Source organism: Hippoglossus hippoglossus, chromosome 6 (genome assembly GCF_009819705.1).
Source record: "Hippoglossus hippoglossus isolate fHipHip1 chromosome 6, fHipHip1.pri, whole genome shotgun sequence".
Taxonomy (NCBI): Eukaryota; Metazoa; Chordata; class Actinopteri; order Pleuronectiformes; family Pleuronectidae; genus Hippoglossus; species Hippoglossus hippoglossus.
Genome location: NC_047156.1, coordinates 15,827,293 through 15,847,457, shown reverse-complemented (window position 1 = coordinate 15,847,457; position 20,165 = coordinate 15,827,293). Strand labels below are relative to the sequence as shown.

Below are 20,165 nucleotides of genomic sequence, written 5' to 3'. Positions count from 1 at the left end.
GTTTGTCAGAGTGCTGCGGACCAAAAAGAAAACCCAGGTAAGAAATGACAAACAGGCGACAAAGATTCGGTGTGAAAACCTAAAACAAACACCTCAGAAAACGTTGTGGTTCTTGTGATGCAGGTTATTTGTCGTCTGATGATGACCATGCTGGAGGATGTTCCGTTTCAGACCATGCTGGGTCCACTGGAGGAGGAAGTGCGGACGGTGACAGCTCCAGATATCAACACACCAGACTGCCACCAAATACTGAGAGAAACTGAGGTCAAACATCTGAGGGAACTGTCGCACATCCTCAGTTTTTAATGTCTGATCTGTCTCACATAATGTGCAGTTAGTGTGATTTCTGCTTAATAAGTGAAGTCAGTGGTTTCTAGTTCTGAGCCCATCTTCACTTTAATATATTCTTTAAAACTCCTAAATTATAATCAGACTGCCCACAGCCCAGAAACTGTTACTCAGAAAACAACATGCATATCAATGTATTTTTTAAATCCAAGTTGGTTAATATGTTGTGATAAGACACATTATTATGGACAGGTTTAATTGTCTTTCATTCCTACTGGAAAGTTTTGGGGTGGCAGTTTACTTAGCTTTTCTTGCATATGATCACGGATGTTACCCACAGGTCTAAGTCCAAGTCATCTTTACTCATTTGTCAGCAGGATTACGCAAAAAATACAGGATGGATTTCCATTAAACTTGGTGTAGGAGTGGGACAGGAAAGAACCCATTCAATTGTGGCCCTTGGCAGAGTAATGTGCTCTCCTGAGTTCTAGTTTGAGGTTGTGTGGCTTAAACTCTTTACTGTTTGTTTGTCTGTTCTTCTCTGTAGTATCGATTCAATCTGGAGAAATGGATTTTAACTGGTCAGCAGCCAGTTGGCCCAACCGCCTCCTGTCCGCCTTTCTGGCTGATGTTCAGCAGCCCTCAGGAGAGTAGCAGGGCCAATTGCAGGTGCACTGAACCGTGGCCCCCGAGACTACGGCCCCGCAGCCACAGCCTGAACTCCGCAGAGGCCCGCTCCTTGCACCATCGCACCGTCAAGTTCCTCGTGTCCGACTCAGAGGATGAAGACGGTTACTTTGAGGATAACGAGGCCTCCTCTGCCGAAGACGCACGCCACCCCATCAAGAACAGGGTGCGACCCTGGAGCGCTGCACCCAAAGACCCGGTCTCCAGAGTCAGAGACATGCACCATGGCCCTCCCGCTCACCACTGTAAGCCTAACTCTCCTCAGAGCCTCAGACGCCATAGAGGCTCTTCCCCTTCCCCCCAAGACTGCAAGCAATCTCTGCGAGCACCGGAGAAGCAGAGGTCACAGCAGGTCAGCCCGTTACTCCATGGCCAGAAGAACGTCAAGAGGAGGCAGCGCTCACTGGGCCCTGTGGGCAGAAGGTACTCCAACACACCAGCCGCCGGAGCTTCTCCACCCAGAGTGCAGCAGCAACGACCCTCCTCTGCCGGGCCTCTCGTCAGAAACAGACAGAAGGTTCCTTTTTTCTCAGTGTCAATGTCTCAGAGCACGATATTTCTACCTTTGTCATTTCTCATTACCCATGATGCTTTTCTGTTCTTCCCCCTCTCGTCAGGCCCTGAGCACCGGTGGCTCTCGTGGGGTTTTCTTTGACACAGCAGCAGAGTTGTTGTCAGCTCTCAGCCAGGAGGAGAGGGAGCTACTTGAGACCGTCACGGAGAGGGGCTACCCGTTACGCACAGCCATTCTGGCTCTGCAGAAGACTGGCCATCGCAGCCCAGAGAAGGTGGGCCTAGATGTTTTAGGAACCCTGGTAATCAATAATGGAAAGTAACTCAATACATCCAAGAGCTACTGGTAAATGTGTGTTACCCTTTTCTGATACTTTACATCTCATCTCAGCTACGCTCAAGAGGAAAATATGGTATTCTTACTTCACTGCAATTACTTTATAAAAGCAGAATAGTTTCACCTTTATCAACTGCAACATTAAAATGATGTCTACATATTAAAGCATCACTAATTATAATTAATACACATTTATAAGCAGTGCTTTAACTTTTGGTACTTTAACTGTATTTTGATGTTTTTGCTTTAATTTTGATTGCAGGACTTTTGAACTTGTAATCAAGTATGATATAAAAATCTACATAGTAGCCTTCTTACTTTTATTTTATTAAAATAGGACTTCCTCCACCACTGCTGATAAAGCACAAGTAAAAATACTTTTGAGTTGCAAGCATTAACTGCAGGATTTGATGTATAATTGTAAAACAAGGATCCACATATAACAATAAGCAAACATGCATTTTACAAGAGTTGTCATTGATAAAAGCCACAGGTCAAAAGGGAGGGGCGTTTATTTGATCTCTGGTCGGCAGAACTCAAGTCTTATTTTATACAATAACAACTTAGTGACTTTTAAACCCCCAAATCACAAGCTATAAACAAAGTGTACCAAACTCCTAATCATTTGTTTTTCTGAACAGATCCTAAAATACTTGGTTGCCAGTGAGCATCTGTGTGAACTGGGCTATGATGAAGCGCAGGTGGAGGAGGCCCTGGAGATGTTTCAGAACTGTGAGAGCAAGGTGACTAATACTTCTAATGAAACAAGCAGAACCACAGCAGAGCCTCTTTAGCTCTGAACACGATTCGATGGACCTTTTTATTATATTAACCCCTTGTTTTAATTTTAGGCTGCTGAGTTCCTGCGGCTCCTGACTCAGTTTAATGAGATGGGCTTCCAGCAAAGTGCAATCAAGGAAGTGCTGCTTGTTCATGAAAATCACCGTGAAAGGGCTCTGGAAGAACTCATGACAGGCATGGCTTAAAACTAACCTTCTCCCCTAATGTTTACTCTCACGTGTACAGTAGGTGAAACGGTCCCAGATTTTACATAGTAGCTGTGCAAGTCAACCATATAGGGGCTAGTAGGAAAACTGTTCAGGTATAACTCATAATTAGACAAGAAAACAAACAGTTAGTGAGGATGAACGTTTTTTTTAACGTTTATTTACAGGTCGATTAAAAAAAAGCAATCAATGTCGAGCTTTTGAGGAACAGATTTAGCTGTCATTCCAGCTGGAGGAAGAAAATCTTAATGTGCTGGCTTACTGCTACGATACTAAAGGTAGTGCTCTAGATATGGTGAATAACATTGGATTTAAAAAGGGTGTAACCCTCAAAGAAAAATGATCAAAAGGCCAAAATAGCCATGGTACAAACATCATTAAAATCTACACAAAAATATATACAGCAGAGAACACTGCTGCAGCAGTCAGCATGAAATATAGTCTCACGAGAACAGGATGAGGAGATTTTAAAACCTTCACATAGATAAAAATATTTACAAATTTTCTAAGAATTTTACATTTCAGTTCCCTGTTGTCCATATATATATAAAAAACTAAAACAAATACCAAACTACTGCTGAGCTGGATGACTCCCGGTGGTGACGCAGCTCCTGTGATCCCTCAGTGGAGACTGGCGGTGGAGTTCAGCAGTCCCGACTTCACGTTGGATTTAGAAGCCTTCGAGAGGTCTTTCTGTACAGACACATGGACAATTACTATCAGTCAGTAGCTGTGTCTATAGTGAATATAGTTATCAAAATGTTCAAACACAATTAATCTAATGTTAATAAGGCATTGTTAGCTTATGATGTGGTAATAATTAATGCGATGATGTCCAGATTTCACAGTGGTAGAAACTGTGGCCCAAGGATCACCTTGATCCTTCTGTACTTGTTTTTGATGCAGATGATCTGTATCTAATCAGTTTTTTATTGAAATAAATACAGTGCATTATGCAGCCTTGGCAAAGGTGACGTGTGGTTTTTTTTTAGTTTCTTCATTTGATATTTTCCTTAATTTTTCTTTACTGTGAAGCCATCAATACACTTAAATATGACTCAGATCTTTAACTAAGGTTTGTAATTGCAATGTCATTTTAGAGAATGTTGATCTTTGCCACTTTTCAAAACTAAAAAAAGAAAGAAAAAAGACACGATAAATTTTGTTTGCCAAACACAAAATATAATGCCTGTAAAGGCTGAAAAAAATGTAACTCCTTCAGATTAAAAAAAAATGCAATTTGTAGGACTTTTTAAAGTTTTATCTTCTTAAGTGTGATGCCAAAAGGTGTTTACATGGTGAGCCATATATTAAGTGGATTAACTATATAATCTTAAATCTTGAAAATATAAAACTGCTTAGGGAAAATGCTTTTCCATTTCCAGATTGTAACTTTGGGACTAAAATAGATGTAAAAACTCATTTACCGCAAATTCCGTATAGGAGCCAGCGATAGAGTTAAAGGTGAAGGTGTGATCTTGAGTATCCTGAGACCTTAGTGGGCCACTTGGAGTGTTTCTAAGGTGGGAGATGTTTTCCTTGTTTCGGTCTAGTGCACGAGGAGTCTTCCCATTTCCAGGAGTTCGCAGGCCAAGACCCTACAACAAGACCAGCTGGAATTATGATGGGTTTTTTCTTTTTTTAATGTCAACTATATCCTTTAAATTCCAGACTAGGATGAAAAAGAGTGGGGGGGAGAAAGAGGGGGGAAAGGCGAGCCCATCCAAAACAGATTTTCATATGAAAATAAAAAAACTACACAATCACCCGTTTTCAGGATGTGCCACATCAAAAAATTACAAGTGCAGCTTTTGAAAAAATATTCCAAGAGCCTTTAAAAATCCTATAATTGACGAGCATTGTAGTGAAAATCATAACCAGTAATACAAAGAAATTGAATCTAAACTGCACTGATGTCATAAATATTCAAGTTCAACATTAATGGAGATAATATCCCCCCCAACCAAACCTTATTTAAACGAATAGACTCAGATATATTTACACTTTATGGTTTGCTTACACTTCAGAAACAATGTACATTATGTTGGTAAGAGGAGGGAGGGTGACAGTGAACATACCTTGCTAGCAGACAGAGGTGGTTTCTGGATGGAGGAATGACACATGGTCCCACCAAGGCCTGAACTGAGGAAGCTGGAGGGAGTGGAGATGGTGGACATGCCCCTGAGCTAAGAGGAGAGAGGCGGGTCAACTCGATGCACATTCAGCAGCCACTCGCACAACAAATCTGACCAAATGGCAGCAGCGTCGTACCTTTTTTACTTTCCCAGGCGTGGGGGTCCCTGGTACCCGCCTCTTGGTCGGTGTCCTCACTGAGGTTCCATACAGCATGTCCTCCTGAGTCTGCTTAGTTTTCTTTAGTTGCTATTTAAAAAAAGAAAGAATCATATTCACAACACTTTTGTGACAAGCCAATTTAAGATTTAAGCAACAATATGACTTACCCTCTCCAGTTTCTCCTTCTCCTTTTCCTCGAGGTGTTGAGCCCACTGCTGCTCCACGTACTCAAGAAATTCCTGACCGTTCACCAGGAACTCTCTGCCATGCTCCTGCACCCACTCATCAATTTGGGCCTTCAGACTCTTTTCCAGCTATAAAACAAGAAACGTATTTCATGCAGTTGCCTTGTTAACACATTAAGCCTTGACAGTGGCCAAACATCATTAAGTAAGAGTCCAATTTCTAAACTAAAATTCCTTTGCATAACCTGGTAAACAACCAAATACACAGAACTACAGATTGAGATACATGTTTTAACCCCACCTGTTGGCACAAACTGGTAATGCACCAACCATCTCTGCTATTTCTCCTCCATTTGAATTACTTGAGCTCATTTGTTTTATTGCCAAGCAGCTTCTCTGCGAGCAGAAACATCTTACAATGGCAGTTCTGTTCTTGTAATTCCTCACCTTGGGCAAACTTTTGTGCAGGTCAGATCTCTGCTTCTCCTCTTTCAGAAGGTTTCCACCTCTGTTGTTGAACCTTGCAGGGTCATTTGCCTTTTTCTGAGAAGGGCATACACACATTAGTAAAAACGTTTTAAAAAGTGTCTCAACCACATTTGAGAGGACAGTACAACTCACGTCAAGTTCCATGTACAAGGTCCAGTTCTCCTGCCATTTTGTGACTCCCTCAAAGAGCTCTCTGTGATCCTCGTAATACTTCTTTAGGTTCCGGACTTCGGCCTCGTGCAGGTTTAGAAGATCCTCAGTGAAATCCTCTGTGGTAAGAAGAAATGCATGAAACCCACACACACCCCTTGAGATAATCAACTGCATATATTCAGTGCATTTGCTCTAGAATCGGACAACAGCAACTCACCTTCATGATATGCAACAAACGTCTGCTGCTGTTCTCGACTGTAGAAGCATCTCTCCCAGAAAAGGGCAATCTCAGCCCGGATGGCCTCGATGACACTTTTCATGCTCTGCATTTTCAGCACCTCTAGACGCTGGACCTCAGCCTGGAGCTGGGACCACAAAATTTGGGGAACAATTAACTACTGCTTTGTATGAAACCACTTAATGAGGCAAATAACCACAAGAGGTAAGATTTCTTACTGCCTCAATGTTTCTCTTCTTTGACTTGAGCATATGCTCAGAGAGTTCCTCCCTCTCCTCTTGGGGAATCTGGAGTCTTTCCCAAAGCTCCTGGATCTTCGTGCGCAAAGCTGAACAACGGAGCTCATTCTGAGCCCGTCGTTCTTTCAACTGGAAGGAAATCATACATCCACGTTAATATGATGTAATGTGTGATATTTTAGAATAGCAAACCATAGCATCAGATACATAAACATCCAGATGCAAATACAACACAATTACCTGAGTGAGGAGCATATTCAGAGCAGCAATGTTGTCATTGGACAGACAAAATGCCTCCTCATCTTCACACATCACATCCATCTCGAAACTAGTCTCTGGGGTCTGCTCCAGATCATCCATGCATACGATAATGTCCTTTTTGATGCTTACAAATTCCTCATGACGATGCTCCTACAAAAGACAGATAAGACATGTTACACATGTTTTTTTTTTAAAAAGGTAAGTGAGTAAGAAAGAAAAGAGGATAAACAGGCAGTAAAACCTTCTCTTTGGTCAGATCATTAAGGTAGGCCTGAAACGACTCGAGTTGCTTCAGTGACGGGATGGAGTCGTGGTCAATGCAGAAAGGCGTGGTGCACATAATGTCACACAGCTCACGGTCTTTGCCAACGAGGCCTTTAAGCTCCTCCATCCTTTGCTTCTTGTGCTCCTTCATCACCTCCAGACGCGTGCGGCTGTTTTTCTCCATCTGCAGCATAGTGCAGCCATCCTCCTCCTACAGAGAAATCAATAGAGTCAGTCCAAACGTGTAAAAGTAACAACAACACATGTCCTGAACTGGGACTGTACCTCGAAGTGCGGCAGCTGAAGTTCGGAGCACAAACTGAAAAGTTCCTTTCGACAGGCATCGATGCTCTTCACCAATCTCTTTTTGAGCTCTTCCTCCTCGGCGATCATCAGGTCCAGCAAACCCTGCAGGACAAGCACAATGGGCCAGTTTGTCAGGTCTGTAAGTTCAGCGATGAGACTCGAACCAATTTGAATTTGAGAGGCTCACTTTGATGTGCTTGTGGACGTCATTGGTTCTCTGTAGACGCTGCTCTTCGGGAATACCGATTTCCTCCCAGATATCCTGCAGCCGGACCAGGGCTCTGTTGAGGTAGGCAACAGACTCTGCTGCGTGGACTTCACTGGAAAAGAAACTGGGTGTTTAACTGGGTTACCGATCAAACCAGTCCGGTCTCGGCGTTAATGGTGGTTTTAAAATCAGGCAGCAGGTCTGTTTATTAGCAGAGATATGCTACTGTTAGCTAGCTGCCGACGCGGCGGTACACACAGCGATAACAACAGCTGAAAAGTTAAATAAAACTAGTTTAATAAAAATAAAAAAAAGACAGATAAATGCCACTGCCAATCAAAATAAGCCATTTGCGTCACGCGCAGACGGAGAATCCCCCCTCGCGTGTGAGCTTTGTCAGTTAGCTTGGTCTAAAAGCGGCTAAACAGGAAACAGGTTTGCAAACGGAACAAACTATTGTTGAGGTGAATATTCGAGGCTCCGGTGAGTGAACGTGTTAAATACTAACCTGACTCTCATGTTGCCACCACGGGAACAAATGTATCTGTCCAGAGAAACTCGGTCTTCTTCACGGGGAAAGCGGCGCTCCGACGGTTGACCGGCTGCCGCGTCGTAAATGTCGACTCACTGGCGTTTGAAATTTGCACCGAAACAACCTCTGCGCTCTGATTGGCTGATTGAGCCGACGTCACAGGAAGCTGCTCCCCGGGGGGCGGTACTAGTTCTTGTCCAATAGGAAACAAACGATGATAAATAAACCCCAGAAACGAGTGAAAGGATTAGTGAGTTTCTGTTGAGCTCTTCTCTGTTGACAGTGTCTGAGACAATAGATACACGTGGCTCCTGCTGGGCTTTTATCTTTGATAATATTATATATTATCTTGTGAATTAACTTACAGTAAAACACAAACTAAACATTGTCCCTGTCTGTTCCTTTTAACAACGATGACAATTTTAACTAAATAATGATAATAATAACAACAGTTATAATTATAATACATTGTATTGGAATAACGCTGTTCAAGGAACTCAAAGACTATAACTTGTAACTTTTGGGACTGTGCCTTTTTGTGTGACCTTAACAAACTGAAACAGAGAATAAACTTACTCAACTCAGATTTAATCATCTCAAGCACACAATGCATTTTTATTGATGTTGGAAAGTTTTTTTAAAGTTCCATTTAGCTAAATAATGATAATAATAACAATAATAGAATTATAATACATTGTATTTCAATTGCGCTGTTCAAGAAACTCAAATACTAAAGGCACACTAAAGTATAATAATACATTTCTATATATTATAAATAATATATATTACAAACAAAACAAAAAAATGGACAAAATTCCTGGTTTGCAAATCCTAGAATAATTAAGATGATTCTTTTCTACTGCATGTTGTAGAATTATTCTACTCAAGCTTAATAAGCCAACACTTTTGTAAGGTAATAAAATGGAATACAATTTAGCTATATATAGTCTTAAATCATGAGTAAGAGAGTGACTGTAATGTTAGAGTATACAGTATATGTAGTTCATTCTGTTATGAAGGTTCTCTTATATTTGGCACAGGTATAGAAAAATGTCCTACTGGGCCTTTTTTGCCTGTTCATATTTATTATTTAGACACACAGATGACTTCAATATCTTCTCATTTGTCCTGTCTGTCTGTGTGGATGATGTGTTTGAGTTGTGTGTCTGTTTGACTCTGTAGTCCATCATCTTTCCAGGTAACATAGCAGAGTTTGTGGTCAAGGTCCTGTTGACCATCTTTTCATTCGTACAGATTCACTGCTTCTTTAACTTTGGTTTGTAAACTACGGTTACTTAGCAAAAAATGTATTTCATATGAAGTGCATGGTTGAATTTTCTATTCACCTTCTTTGATGTGTTATTTTGTAGCTCTTGTAAATGTGTTGAAGCATCTTTATTTATCAGATTCTATACTTCAATTCTATGTCTATGAGTTGAATGAACTTGTATATTGATTTGAATTGGAAATAGGCTGCACCATGTGTTTGTATCAGGTGCATACACTGTGAGCCAGAATGCATTTTGTCTTTGTTTTAAGGTGGATTTAATTCATTTGAGTAATTTACAACACAGCATTTATTTACACACATTCATAAAAAACATGGTCATGATTAGATTTTTGTGTTTTTATGTATGTTTTTTCTTTAATCCCTGTCCCAGATATTTAATTACCATTTAATCATAGTGCACAGACAAAAAAAACTTAATTTGCGCATAAAAGCGATTTACATCAAAGTTTGCAAATGTCATAGAGGAAGTTCACCATCATCACAAATAAATAAGTGAGAAAACTTGGTAGAAAAACAAAGTAAAATGCAAATCTACAGGCAAATTAAATCTGGGCAAAGTTAGTGATTCCAGCGTGATGATAAAACGCTGCCTCTGTTTCCTAATCAGTGAGGGTATTGACGTAAATAGAGGTTCCTCAGCACTTCCTCACTGAACTGATAGGTTAGCTTCTTCTTTACTTTTTTTATCTCTCCAGTTTTACCATAGTTCCTCAGAGCCCGAGCCATTTTTTGGTAGGTCATTTTCTTGCGGTTTCCTTTCTGAAGGCCCCAGTGGCTGGCCAGAGCCTCTTTGTGTTTGGTGGAGAACTGGAAGATGCCCTTGTCCTGGTCCACCCACCAGATACTGTCACTCATTTCACCATTCCTTAGCAAGTCCAGGAGGAACTGGTACAGGCGGATTTTCTTCTTGTTATCTTGGGTAGAAAATATGAGACCGGTTAACACTATTTATCAGTTTAATTCAATCATCAATACGCCTTTCAGAACATTGGGATTTGCTGTCAGCAGATCATTTTCACTTGACTCACTGTGGTCTTTCCTGAAGGAGGAGTGGCTGTGGTCTTCATATTCATCTTCCCCCTCTGACACCTCGAGCGGGGGACTGACTCCTCTCTGTTCCTCCTCTGAGTAGTAATGGCCTGGCGAGGCCGAGGGTTGGTACTGGTAGCACAGGGATGAGGTGTAATACGGGATCTGTAGGAGAAATTAAATGAGTGACAAGGTTCAAAATTACACAGATGAGAGAGCTGCCACTTTTTTGATTTTGCAATTATTCACCGTCTGACATTTTCATTTGAACACTCTCATTGTGGCAAAAGAGGAAGTAGCTCTGCCAAAATAGATCTCAACGCTCAGAGAGAGCACGTGATGTACATGACATTTCAGTGGAAATATCCCCGACTGTCCACATCATGTACTTTACCAGTGAAGATTTAAAATTTAAAAACATGAAAAAAAGGCAAATAAATTTACTGTAAAGAACTATTTCACATTATTTTGAGTTCTAGAGCACATAAATGTTATACGTTTATGTTAACATTAGCACTGACATTATCAGTTAATTTATTGATTGGTTGATCAACAGAGTGCTAGTGCCAGAGTAAATATTTGCTGTTTTTCTTGAGACAATAATTGATGGATTAGTTAATTGTGAAATAATCACGTGTATCTGCTTTAGTTAAGTTTTCAATTTCTATCACATGAAGTGAAATAATTTACCATCTTTTCAAATGGAGAAAATGTTATGTCCAAGTCGGAGCTTACCTAACAATAATTAAAACAATACATTTTACTCATTACTGTCCATTTATGGACTGAATCTGAATTATATTATTCACATATTTGACATGATGATCACTGCTGCATGTTATTAATCTGACTTTGTATTGAATTTAGTGGTGGATTTGAATGGGGGTGTGTATAATCTGTATTTCAAATAACATATGTCGATTTTGTCCTTCTATACTGTTGCCATCCACATGAACTGACCTGTGGGGACACAGAGAGTGGAGGCTCCAGGTGAAGCGGCAGACACTCGCTGCTGTACCGGTAGGGTGGTATGTGTTGTTGAGGGGTCACAGACTGAAGCTCAGTGAGCTGATTCACTGGGGAACTCTCCAGGTCCAGCAGCTGGACGCGCTCAGAGTGGAAGGTCCATCTGTGGTCTGAAAAGTGACAGTTGTTTAATTGAGTTCTCAGTCCTGTCGTGACTATTCTTTTTCTCAAAAGTTAAATCCAGTTTTCTCACCTTCATAAATCTCCCCTACATTAGTGAGGTAAGGGTACAGCTCTGCAGGTGGACGGAAATTCTCTGACTCATTTGGAATAATTTCCTCTGAGGGCTTTGGAAGAGAAAAAACTGATTTTGTCACAGAGAAAGTTGAAATCTCTGCCTCATTAAAACAAACAAGAATCTTCCATCTCTCGTCAGACGTAATGAACAAAGAAGATTTATCACCAGAATTTCTTTTAAAGCTGCTGTAAATGTAATATATCTGATTCAACAAAGGAAACTGCTGTAAAAACTTCCGATTAACATCCTCTCACTGTCACAAACCACTGAGACTGAAATACCAGATTTACTCTGTGAAAAAGTCAAACATGAAATAAGTAAAGCAGCCGTACTTACAGATGACATGACATAGCCGTCCATCATGTAAACAAGGCAGCATGAGAACCTCTGTCCTTAAATCTGGTGATGGATGTTAACTGATTCTTGTTGCCACACTGACAAACATGCAATGTTGCTGAGCACTGACTTCACCAGACAAACAGGAACTGAAAGTGAGAAATAAGTTGAACCCTATCTGCAGTCTGCGTTCAGCCGATTATCAAATTCAGCTAGTTCCTGAAGGCCGAGTGTCGTATGATCCGGTCACAGTTGCAGCCATTTCCTGCCTATCTAAGAGGAGTGATTATACAATAAGTAATACATGTGTATCAACAATATTAAAAAATGTTTGATGTTATTGTTCAGCATGAATTTGTGCTTTTTAAAGTAATTTCCCCCCCAAAAAACACAATGTTTTGTATTAGTATCCTCTTTGGGTGACATTTTGAAGCAGGGATAAACCATATGAAATAATTTGTTGAAGGAGTCACACAATTTGCTTTCACATAAATTCAGCCATGTTCCTTTTTGCTTCAACTCCTCCTCCTCAGTTAAAATCAACCCAGAATGATGCTGTTATCCAAATCAACACTTCAGAGTTAAGTAGACAAACCAGGGGTTTCCTAACTAAACCTGTTGTGAAGAAGATTATGATCTACTTGTTTTTTTTTGTATCAGCCGCACCAAACCCCCCCCCCAGTGTGGTTTATTCATGTAGGAATTTTTTTTAGCGTTACTGCACACAGGAGCTGAAACCAAAAGTGAAGTTTGGAATTGGGCTTGTTCCTCTTTTATTTTGGCTTTATGGTTCCATTTGAGGAAGTACCGAGCATGAGAATGAAACCAGTGAAAACATGCCCGAAATGTCTGGAGCCACCGTGTCCCTGTGTCTTGTTTGTGTCCTCATAGTAAATGTGGAATAAAATCCAGATACACAGACGTGTCCTCGTACTTTCCAATTAAATCTTATCAACCTCATCCTTAAATCATTAAATCAATTTCCCAGTGATGTTATTATTACAAACCCATCCTCTTGGAAGAGCAGTTTAACTTTTTTATCTCTTTATTTTTTGGTGGTGCCACAATGTTCGATCCATCCAGCACGAGGATCGCAGTTGAGGGAACAGGAGTCCTGCAAGACCCGGATGTAAAGGCACAATCAAAAAACTCATAACAGACGCATCTAAAAATAGTCTCAGTCTAAATAAATAGGTTCATATAAAGCATGAAGTGTGGAAATGGTGCAATGGTGGAAACTCAGCTACCCAAAAGTTTTTAAATGTTTCAAAAGTTAGAAAATTCATTTCCATTGGTTTGAGAATAATCTTTATGATCAAAAATGAAAATGCATCTGTAGTTTTCTGACTGAACTAAATTAAGTTAACAACAAATAAAGGTTATAATCTGCATGGACATTTTTGAGTAGAATAGCTTAAATAAAGTAATTGACCATTTAATATTACCTTTAATAAACCTCTTTCATTAAAATTAAGTTGGTTCACCTCAATTAAGCTTTTAGAGGAAAATCAAATCATGTTTTTTGTAGGCTACTAAAGTAATTGTGTTAACTATATGGTGGGGTTTACTCAGTAAAGGCTGAGTTGAAACTACTGAGTTGAAACTACTACAAAATTGTAAACTTTTCAAGTTGAGACAGTGTATGTTTTTCAAATATTAGACATTTTAGCTAAAATCCAACAGTGAAGTCCCAGATGATTCTGATTGTGGTGACACAAACATATTTTTTCTAAACAGTGTCAAAGGTTTGATAAAACATTCCAATTATAAAACAGTTTTTCAGGTTCTTTTTCATGTTGAGATAAGATGTTTATGGATGTAATGATGTTATTAATGATAGCAGCGCCAATAAACATCTGAACAATTGGCTGTGTGGTCATTAAAAAGTAATTTGTGATATGTTTTGGCCTGTTGGGATAGAAAGTGGGGAATATATATATATACACATACATGTATTTGTGTGTGTGTGTGATGAACACTTCCCTGCTCCATAGAGAGAAAAACGAGGCTCTTGGTTTTATTCACTCTGGATATGTTTCAGTATTTCACAACACAATAACAGCAGCGGAGGTGAATCAGGAGATGCTCCTCTTTGTTGACAGACTCTGTCAAACTTTGGCACCGCTCCCTGCACATCATGATCTACAGTGCAGGCCCGAGGCTTGTTGTACTTTCAAATATTTGCTCTGTCTCCATCTACTGGAGAGAGAGGTGCTGGACTGGCCAGTATCTAGGCTAGACTGAGTTCAGAGGCGCACAGCGGAGACAACCAAAATAGCAAACCCAGGCTCACATTTATTTATTTATCCCCCAGCCTCTGGATTTTGGTTTTTTTCCGGCGATGGTTGGCACATCAGCCAAATGGGGGCTCCGGTGATTCATCTGCGCTTCAGATTTCCCCGTATTGCTCAATTTCCTCCGCACCTCAGCCACTGACAGCAGCAGCCGGGAGCGGGGGTCCTGCTGTCCCGTGGAATTATCAAGGCAACCGAGACACATGCATGGAACATGGCTGCGATGAGGACTTTAACCGCGGCGGGTCTCTTCCTGGCGTTCTGCGCTCTGGGGCTGATCGCAGTGGCGATCGGCACCGACAACTGGTACGAGACGGACGCGAGGAGGCACCGGGAGCGCTGCAAGAATTACTCGAACAAAAGGAACGACCCCGGCTACATCTACATCTCCAACAACAACCTCCCGCTCCGCATGCTGCCCAAGGAGAAGAGCGTGGAGAGGAAGGGCTCCGGCGTCGGCGGCGAGATGCTGCTGCGGGCCAAGCGGCACTTCTTGCCTCCCGCCTCGGCCATGGAGTCCCTCTGCAGTCGGCAATTCAACTCCACCATCACGGGACTGTGGAGAAAGTGCCACCGAGAGGGGTTTGACTTGGAGACGGAGGATTTGATCTTTAAAGGTTTGCATCTGGATGAGTGTGTGTGTGTGTGTCATATTTGGTGGTTTCGTGTGTTTATTTTGGTATATTTGTGTTGTTGTGCGTCGCGCTGTCTGTAAATACTTTGTGCATGAATGCGCTATCCAAGGTGCTGATGCTGCGCACAGACCCCGAAGGCCTACGCAGCACAACACGCACCACATCCACTCACAATGCCCATCGACGGGCTGTGTTGTTTCCCAGCACAAGGAAAAACGGGGGCAAGCTGTAGTAACAGAAGCCTGGAGATGAGTACAATAAGCTTCTCCACAATGTGGGTGGATGGGTGGGTGGTGGGTGAGTGGAAGGGGGTTGGGTGCTTTATTTTTTTTGGTGAGAGGGTGGCAGCAGAGAGCCCTGTGGTATCCTCTTCATCTCATCCCAGTGCTCATATGTGACACATCCTCTCTGCCTTGTTTACATCCTCAGGATTGGTTCCGCGCTGCACGCCAATAAAATACTACTACTCATCCTCAACGCTGCCCAGGAACCTGCCAATCAATCTGACCAAGACAATAAGGCAGGATGAGTGGCACGCGCTCCGTGAGTAGCCCAAAAATGCCTCGTCTAATTTATTTATTTTTGCATAACCAGAAGGAATGAATGCGGAGGAACTTGACATTCTGCCACTTGTGCTTGTGCGCCTTTGCAGACCTGCAGAGGATGACTGCCAGCTTCGTGGGCATGGCCATATCCATCATCCTGTTCGGCTGGGTCATAGGCGTGCTGGGCTGCTGTAAGAAGCATGATCTCATGCAGTATGTCGCTGGACTTCTCTTTCTCATGGGAGGTAAGATGCACTGTACTTTACATAAAGAGCACTGCCCCCGAATCCCCACAGAGGGGCGCTGAAGTCTCAATCAATGAGAGGGAGATGAAATGATGCATCAGTGGTAATTAACTTGGATTGCTGTGTGACTGGATGTTTGCTTCCTCTCTGCCAGGGACGTGCTGCATAATCTCTCTTTGCACATGTGTGGCCGGGATCAACTTCGAGCTGTCCCGCTATCCCCGCTACATGTTTGGCATACCAGAGGACATCAGCCACGGTTACGGATGGTCCATGTTCTGTGCGTGGGGAGGACTGGGCCTCACACTGCTGGCTGGTTTCCTGTGCACACTCGCCCCTTCCCTCTACCCTCCACAAACCCCTGTGGTGCACAAGCCCAGGCAGGAGAATGGCAGCGTGTGACAGGCCGCCGCACATCTAACAGACACCTGTCTCATCCTGAAACAGTGACGAGCCCTGTTCCAGAGACAGTTTCACCCAGGGACTCAGAGCAGTGGGAGCCCTCACACAGAGAAAGCACAGGACTCTGGCTCTTGCTCACATGAAAATGAAAAATAAAGAGGTGACATCTGACTGACTGAAGACGCTTTCAGCTCCTCTGGTGCTTTTTTCCGTCCCTCTTCATGAATGAACTGTTCATTGTTATTGCTTGCTCTCGAACAGAAGAATAGATATACACATTTTTCTTCCTGTAAAATCTACTAGTTTGAGAAGAAAAGAAAAAAAAAAAACAGAAAAAGAAAACACTGGCAGAAGACCCATAGCACAACTTTAAAATCTGTATTGAAGGTGGATGTGTACTGTCACATTTCAAAGGGCAACTGTGTATCATTATGTACCCATTCAAAACAAGATATGTACATGTACTTTTTAAACTGTATGTATGCAGATGCATTTGTGTTTATTCAAGGAAAAATATGAGCATTAAGACCAAACTGTGTTTGAGGGAAATGTTTTGTTGTTCTTGAGGTCTGACCCCCATCAAAATATTTTTGAAAAATAAAACAGTCATGCAAAACGGCCTTTTTTCTGGCTTAACCCACTGAACAGGCATCATATAAACTTCCTTGTAAGGGTCTCTCCTCTTGCATAACGACACAAGTTTATTAGTCTGTCAGCAGAACCCGGGATGGAGTCTTCCATCATGTGTAAAACAGCAGCTGTTTGTATTTATGTCAGTGTTGCAAGCGTCTGTTTTATGCAACCACTTCTGAACAAGAGTCAGTGACCTAAACAGACAATAAAAGACAAATAAACTAGAACAAAGAAAGTGGAGTAACTGTCTGCTGCTGAAGTAAAACCTAATTTTATTAACAGCAGTGATCCATGTAAACAAGGAAATCCAGATAACTACATGGAAAGCCCTCCGATCAAACATTTTAAACATGCTGACAACAGCTGCACAACTTCCCTGATTCATCAAACAACTTGTTTTCCATTGAAAAAATGTCACCGTGAATAACCTCCCCACAACTTTAATGACAAATTAAATCCTTCTGACATCTAATTCCAACTCTGGCTTCATTCATTCGCTGAGGTTTCCTCAGTCCTCAGCATCGTGTCTTTACTATTGTTCCTTTCAAATTATATTTATTATCGTCATAGAGTTATTATATGCAGCTGCAGCCTTGAAAGAAATCATTGTTGCGAAACCTTATTGACCACCGGAGACTGTGTTAGTATTTATAACACACACAACACAGACAATGACTGAACAATACTTAAGTTATTCACAATAAGATTATCTGCACTTTAAAGCTTTGACATTTATATTATTGTTTTAGTGCAGTGCAGCAGTCATGCCTACGGCTCATGAATAACAAAATGCAGAGGGTGAGGAAGCAAAAAAACTAAAATGATATTTATTCTATGTAAAGAAGCGCTCCTCTAATAATATCACGTTGTTGTCGAATTAAACTAAACTCTCTGGAAACAATGACACAGAACACCTGAAGCACATGGCTTTAAAAAGTACTTGACATTATAAATATATAGTATAACATCCATGTATTCCAGCCAAGTTATATCATGACACTATAACATTTATAACATTTATTTTAGCACACAAAACCTGATTCTGCAAAGTCACTGCAGGAGAGAAATGTTGTAGAATAAAAATTGGGCTGGGGCCAATCACAGCCAGCATCGCGAGAGAGGCGGGGTATAACCTGGACAAGTCACTATCACACGGTGAATGCAATACTTTTACTTGTATTTCCACACTTGGGTATAAATACTTTTACTGAACTGAAATATATTAAACTGTAAATGTTGTGGAGTTATGGTTCTAAATGGAGCCTCAACACACTCAGAAATAAAGGGTTGAAGTCAGTCGTTCATTTTATTTATCCAAATAGAGATGTGAATGTCGAGTGTCATCACTACTGCCGTTGTCCTGAACAAAGAAAGAAACACATTATCTTGATCAAAAAATCCCACAGCTTTGAAATCAGAAATATTGGTATATCAAAGTACCTTAAATATTTTAAATGGCAATTAGTCAAATGTTTACTTCATCGTGACAAATTACCTCAAAGATTATGCATTAACCTTCACATCAGTTGTTTAACACTCAGTAACCCTCATTAATAGTTGGGTTGGGTTAGAAATGCTCCTTAGATTAAAGACTATTCAAAAGACATGTGGCAGAAACCAACAAACACTCAAGAGTTTGGAGACAAAGAGGACAAAGGCCTCCTCCTAGCTTCTGTTTAAAAGGTGGAATATTACCAGTTGCACCACTCAGCGCCTTAATGTGCAAGGAAGTGGATGTAATCCTTTCTCATAGACAGTCGAGAACTGCTACATTTTGTTTTATCAGGAACATTCAGTCTAGACTGACAGTTCAGCCTTGGTCTTCAGACGAACAGTACAAGCACGAGCTAGTCCTAATTTAAGGTATATTTACTGGCTTTCAGCTCAATGGCATGGTCTTCATAAGAGAATGGACTTTGTTCAGTGGAGGTTTTTCGTTGGTAAATCGAAATGTACTTGAAAGCTGTAAAAAAAGAAGCTCAGTTGCCATGTAGATGACCTGCAGATGAAGACACTCACAGTCATTGATTCAAATGATTGACACATCATTCTATTCTCATTAAAGTACAAATAACGACCAGCCTCTGTCAAAAAGTGTTTGTGTCAGATATGAATGATGGTAATAACGTTAGTAATGGTGGTAGATGTAGTATCACATTCATTGCAGTGATAATCGTTGAGGGGCTCCCAGTAGCTGTAGACTTCTTCATGCTCTCATCTGTCCAATAATAACAGCAGCACAGAAGCATGTGGTTTAGGGGCTTTGTGCTCAGCTCGGAGATGGATCACTGTGTTCTCAGGTCAACTCTGCTCTGCATTCCTGACCTTTCTTTGTTTGGCCTCGAGAAATGTCAGAGAAGAGAATACATTCTTCTAATAGAAGGGGAACACTCTGGGGCTTTCACTTCTAAGAATCAGGGAGCTGAGAATCTATAGAAAAAGTGTTTTTGTAGGAAAAGAAAAAAAAGGTGGAATTAATAACTCTGGGCCAAAAAAGACAAACTGAGCATGATGGGTTGTTTGAGAGCGTCCATGACCTGCTCTACCTTCACTTACACAGTGGAAATTTTAACCAATATCTTGTAATCTACTCTTCTGAGCCCCGAGCAGCGCCCCTGGAAATAAAGAGCCATATAGACATATAGGGTTTCCCTGCTCAGCGCTGTGCCGAGCTGCAGAGAGCTGTTTTTAAAAGGGGGTCCCCCGGGGGAAGCTGGACTGTGAGGAAAACCAGACAGAGGAAATCACACCCAGTTGCGCCCATGGCTGCCCATCTGGCTCCCTCACATCTGCAGGGACATTATTACTGTAAGACGTTGGCACACTTACGGCAGCTACTTTGCGGTTGACGTTTGAAAACAGAGATAAAACACAAGTAAAAGTTCAGGAAAATGGAAACGGCACGACAGTAGATGTTTTCTTCCCTTCAAGGACACAGTTAATGTCTTGCAGGAATTCAAAAGTGCTTTCCTTCCGTAAACAGTGTGACGGAAATAAGAGTTTATGTGTCAACACAAAACCAGGGAACTTTGGTAGAGATTTAAACAAAGCGGCAAGTCTATTTCTAGGAAAAATGACTTGACACAAAAACATCTCACTTCAACCACCAAGCCGATAGTTGGTGACAGACAAAGGAATACACAGCAACAACAGTGGCTGCCTTCGGACAAACATATTTCATACTGGAGTACAGATGACTTCCAGATGAAAGTGGGAGGCAGTGACAGACTTTAGACGCCAATTACGCACGGCCACTTGAAGGGACGATCACGTCTGCCACTTGTACGTGCTGACAATAGACATGGTGACACAGAGACATGGCAGGGGAGGGGGGGGGGGGGGTCACTACTCCACTGCAGATAATCCAAAATTCAGATTTCAAAGTTTTTTTTAAAATGTTTATTTAAACCCAGAGCTTCAAAGCATGGAGGTGGTTTTTACAGTACAACACCACATGACAACCGTACGTCTACAGGACAATGTGAATTT

At 41.4% G+C, this 20,165-nt stretch overlaps 4 protein-coding genes across 5 annotated transcripts; 2 read left to right on the top strand and 2 right to left on the bottom strand.

The window, feature by feature from the left end:
* Positions 1-130: 130 nt before the first annotated feature.
* LOC117762609 (ubiquitin-associated protein 1-like) lies at positions 131-2,835 on the top strand. The gene is made up of 5 exons (XM_034587042.1): positions 131-264; positions 836-1,492; positions 1,593-1,763; positions 2,467-2,568; positions 2,677-2,835. The coding sequence occupies exons 1-5, from the start codon at positions 139-141 to the stop codon at positions 2,809-2,811; spliced, it is 1,191 nt and encodes a 396-aa protein (XP_034442933.1). The 5' UTR covers positions 131-138; the 3' UTR covers positions 2,812-2,835.
* A 131-nt stretch (positions 2,836-2,966) lies between these two features.
* Positions 2,967-8,131, bottom strand: LOC117762599 (protein regulator of cytokinesis 1-like). 2 transcript variants are annotated; one of them, XM_034587024.1, is made up of 14 exons: positions 7,979-8,131; positions 7,450-7,582; positions 7,242-7,364; positions 6,934-7,167; positions 6,672-6,842; positions 6,411-6,560; positions 6,172-6,319; positions 5,934-6,070; positions 5,760-5,855; positions 5,295-5,441; positions 5,104-5,214; positions 4,911-5,018; positions 4,260-4,430; positions 2,967-3,525 (listed from the first exon to the last, which is right to left on the bottom strand). In XM_034587024.1, exons 1-14 carry the CDS (start codon positions 7,987-7,989, stop codon positions 3,454-3,456), a joined length of 1,812 nt encoding a protein of 603 aa, XP_034442915.1. In that variant the 5' UTR covers positions 7,990-8,131; the 3' UTR covers positions 2,967-3,453. The 2 variants fall into 2 exon arrangements, with proteins under 2 accessions (XP_034442915.1, XP_034442916.1); XM_034587025.1 differs by having other exon boundaries at positions 4,327-4,430.
* A 1,409-nt stretch (positions 8,132-9,540) lies between these two features.
* Positions 9,541-12,076, bottom strand: spi1a (Spi-1 proto-oncogene a). The gene is made up of 5 exons (XM_034587047.1): positions 11,923-12,076; positions 11,542-11,635; positions 11,283-11,458; positions 10,322-10,487; positions 9,541-10,207 (listed from the first exon to the last, which is right to left on the bottom strand). The coding sequence occupies exons 1-5, from the start codon at positions 11,947-11,949 to the stop codon at positions 9,897-9,899; spliced, it is 774 nt and encodes a 257-aa protein (XP_034442938.1). The 5' UTR covers positions 11,950-12,076; the 3' UTR covers positions 9,541-9,896.
* Positions 12,077-14,125: 2,049 nt separating this feature from the next.
* si:ch211-87j1.4 (transmembrane protein 178B) lies at positions 14,126-16,660 on the top strand. Its single transcript, XM_034587046.1, has 4 exons — positions 14,126-14,833; positions 15,281-15,394; positions 15,504-15,641; positions 15,796-16,660. Exons 1-4 carry the CDS (start codon positions 14,431-14,433, stop codon positions 16,041-16,043), a joined length of 903 nt encoding a protein of 300 aa, XP_034442937.1. The 5' UTR covers positions 14,126-14,430; the 3' UTR covers positions 16,044-16,660.
* Positions 16,661-20,165: the final 3,505 nt, after the last annotated feature.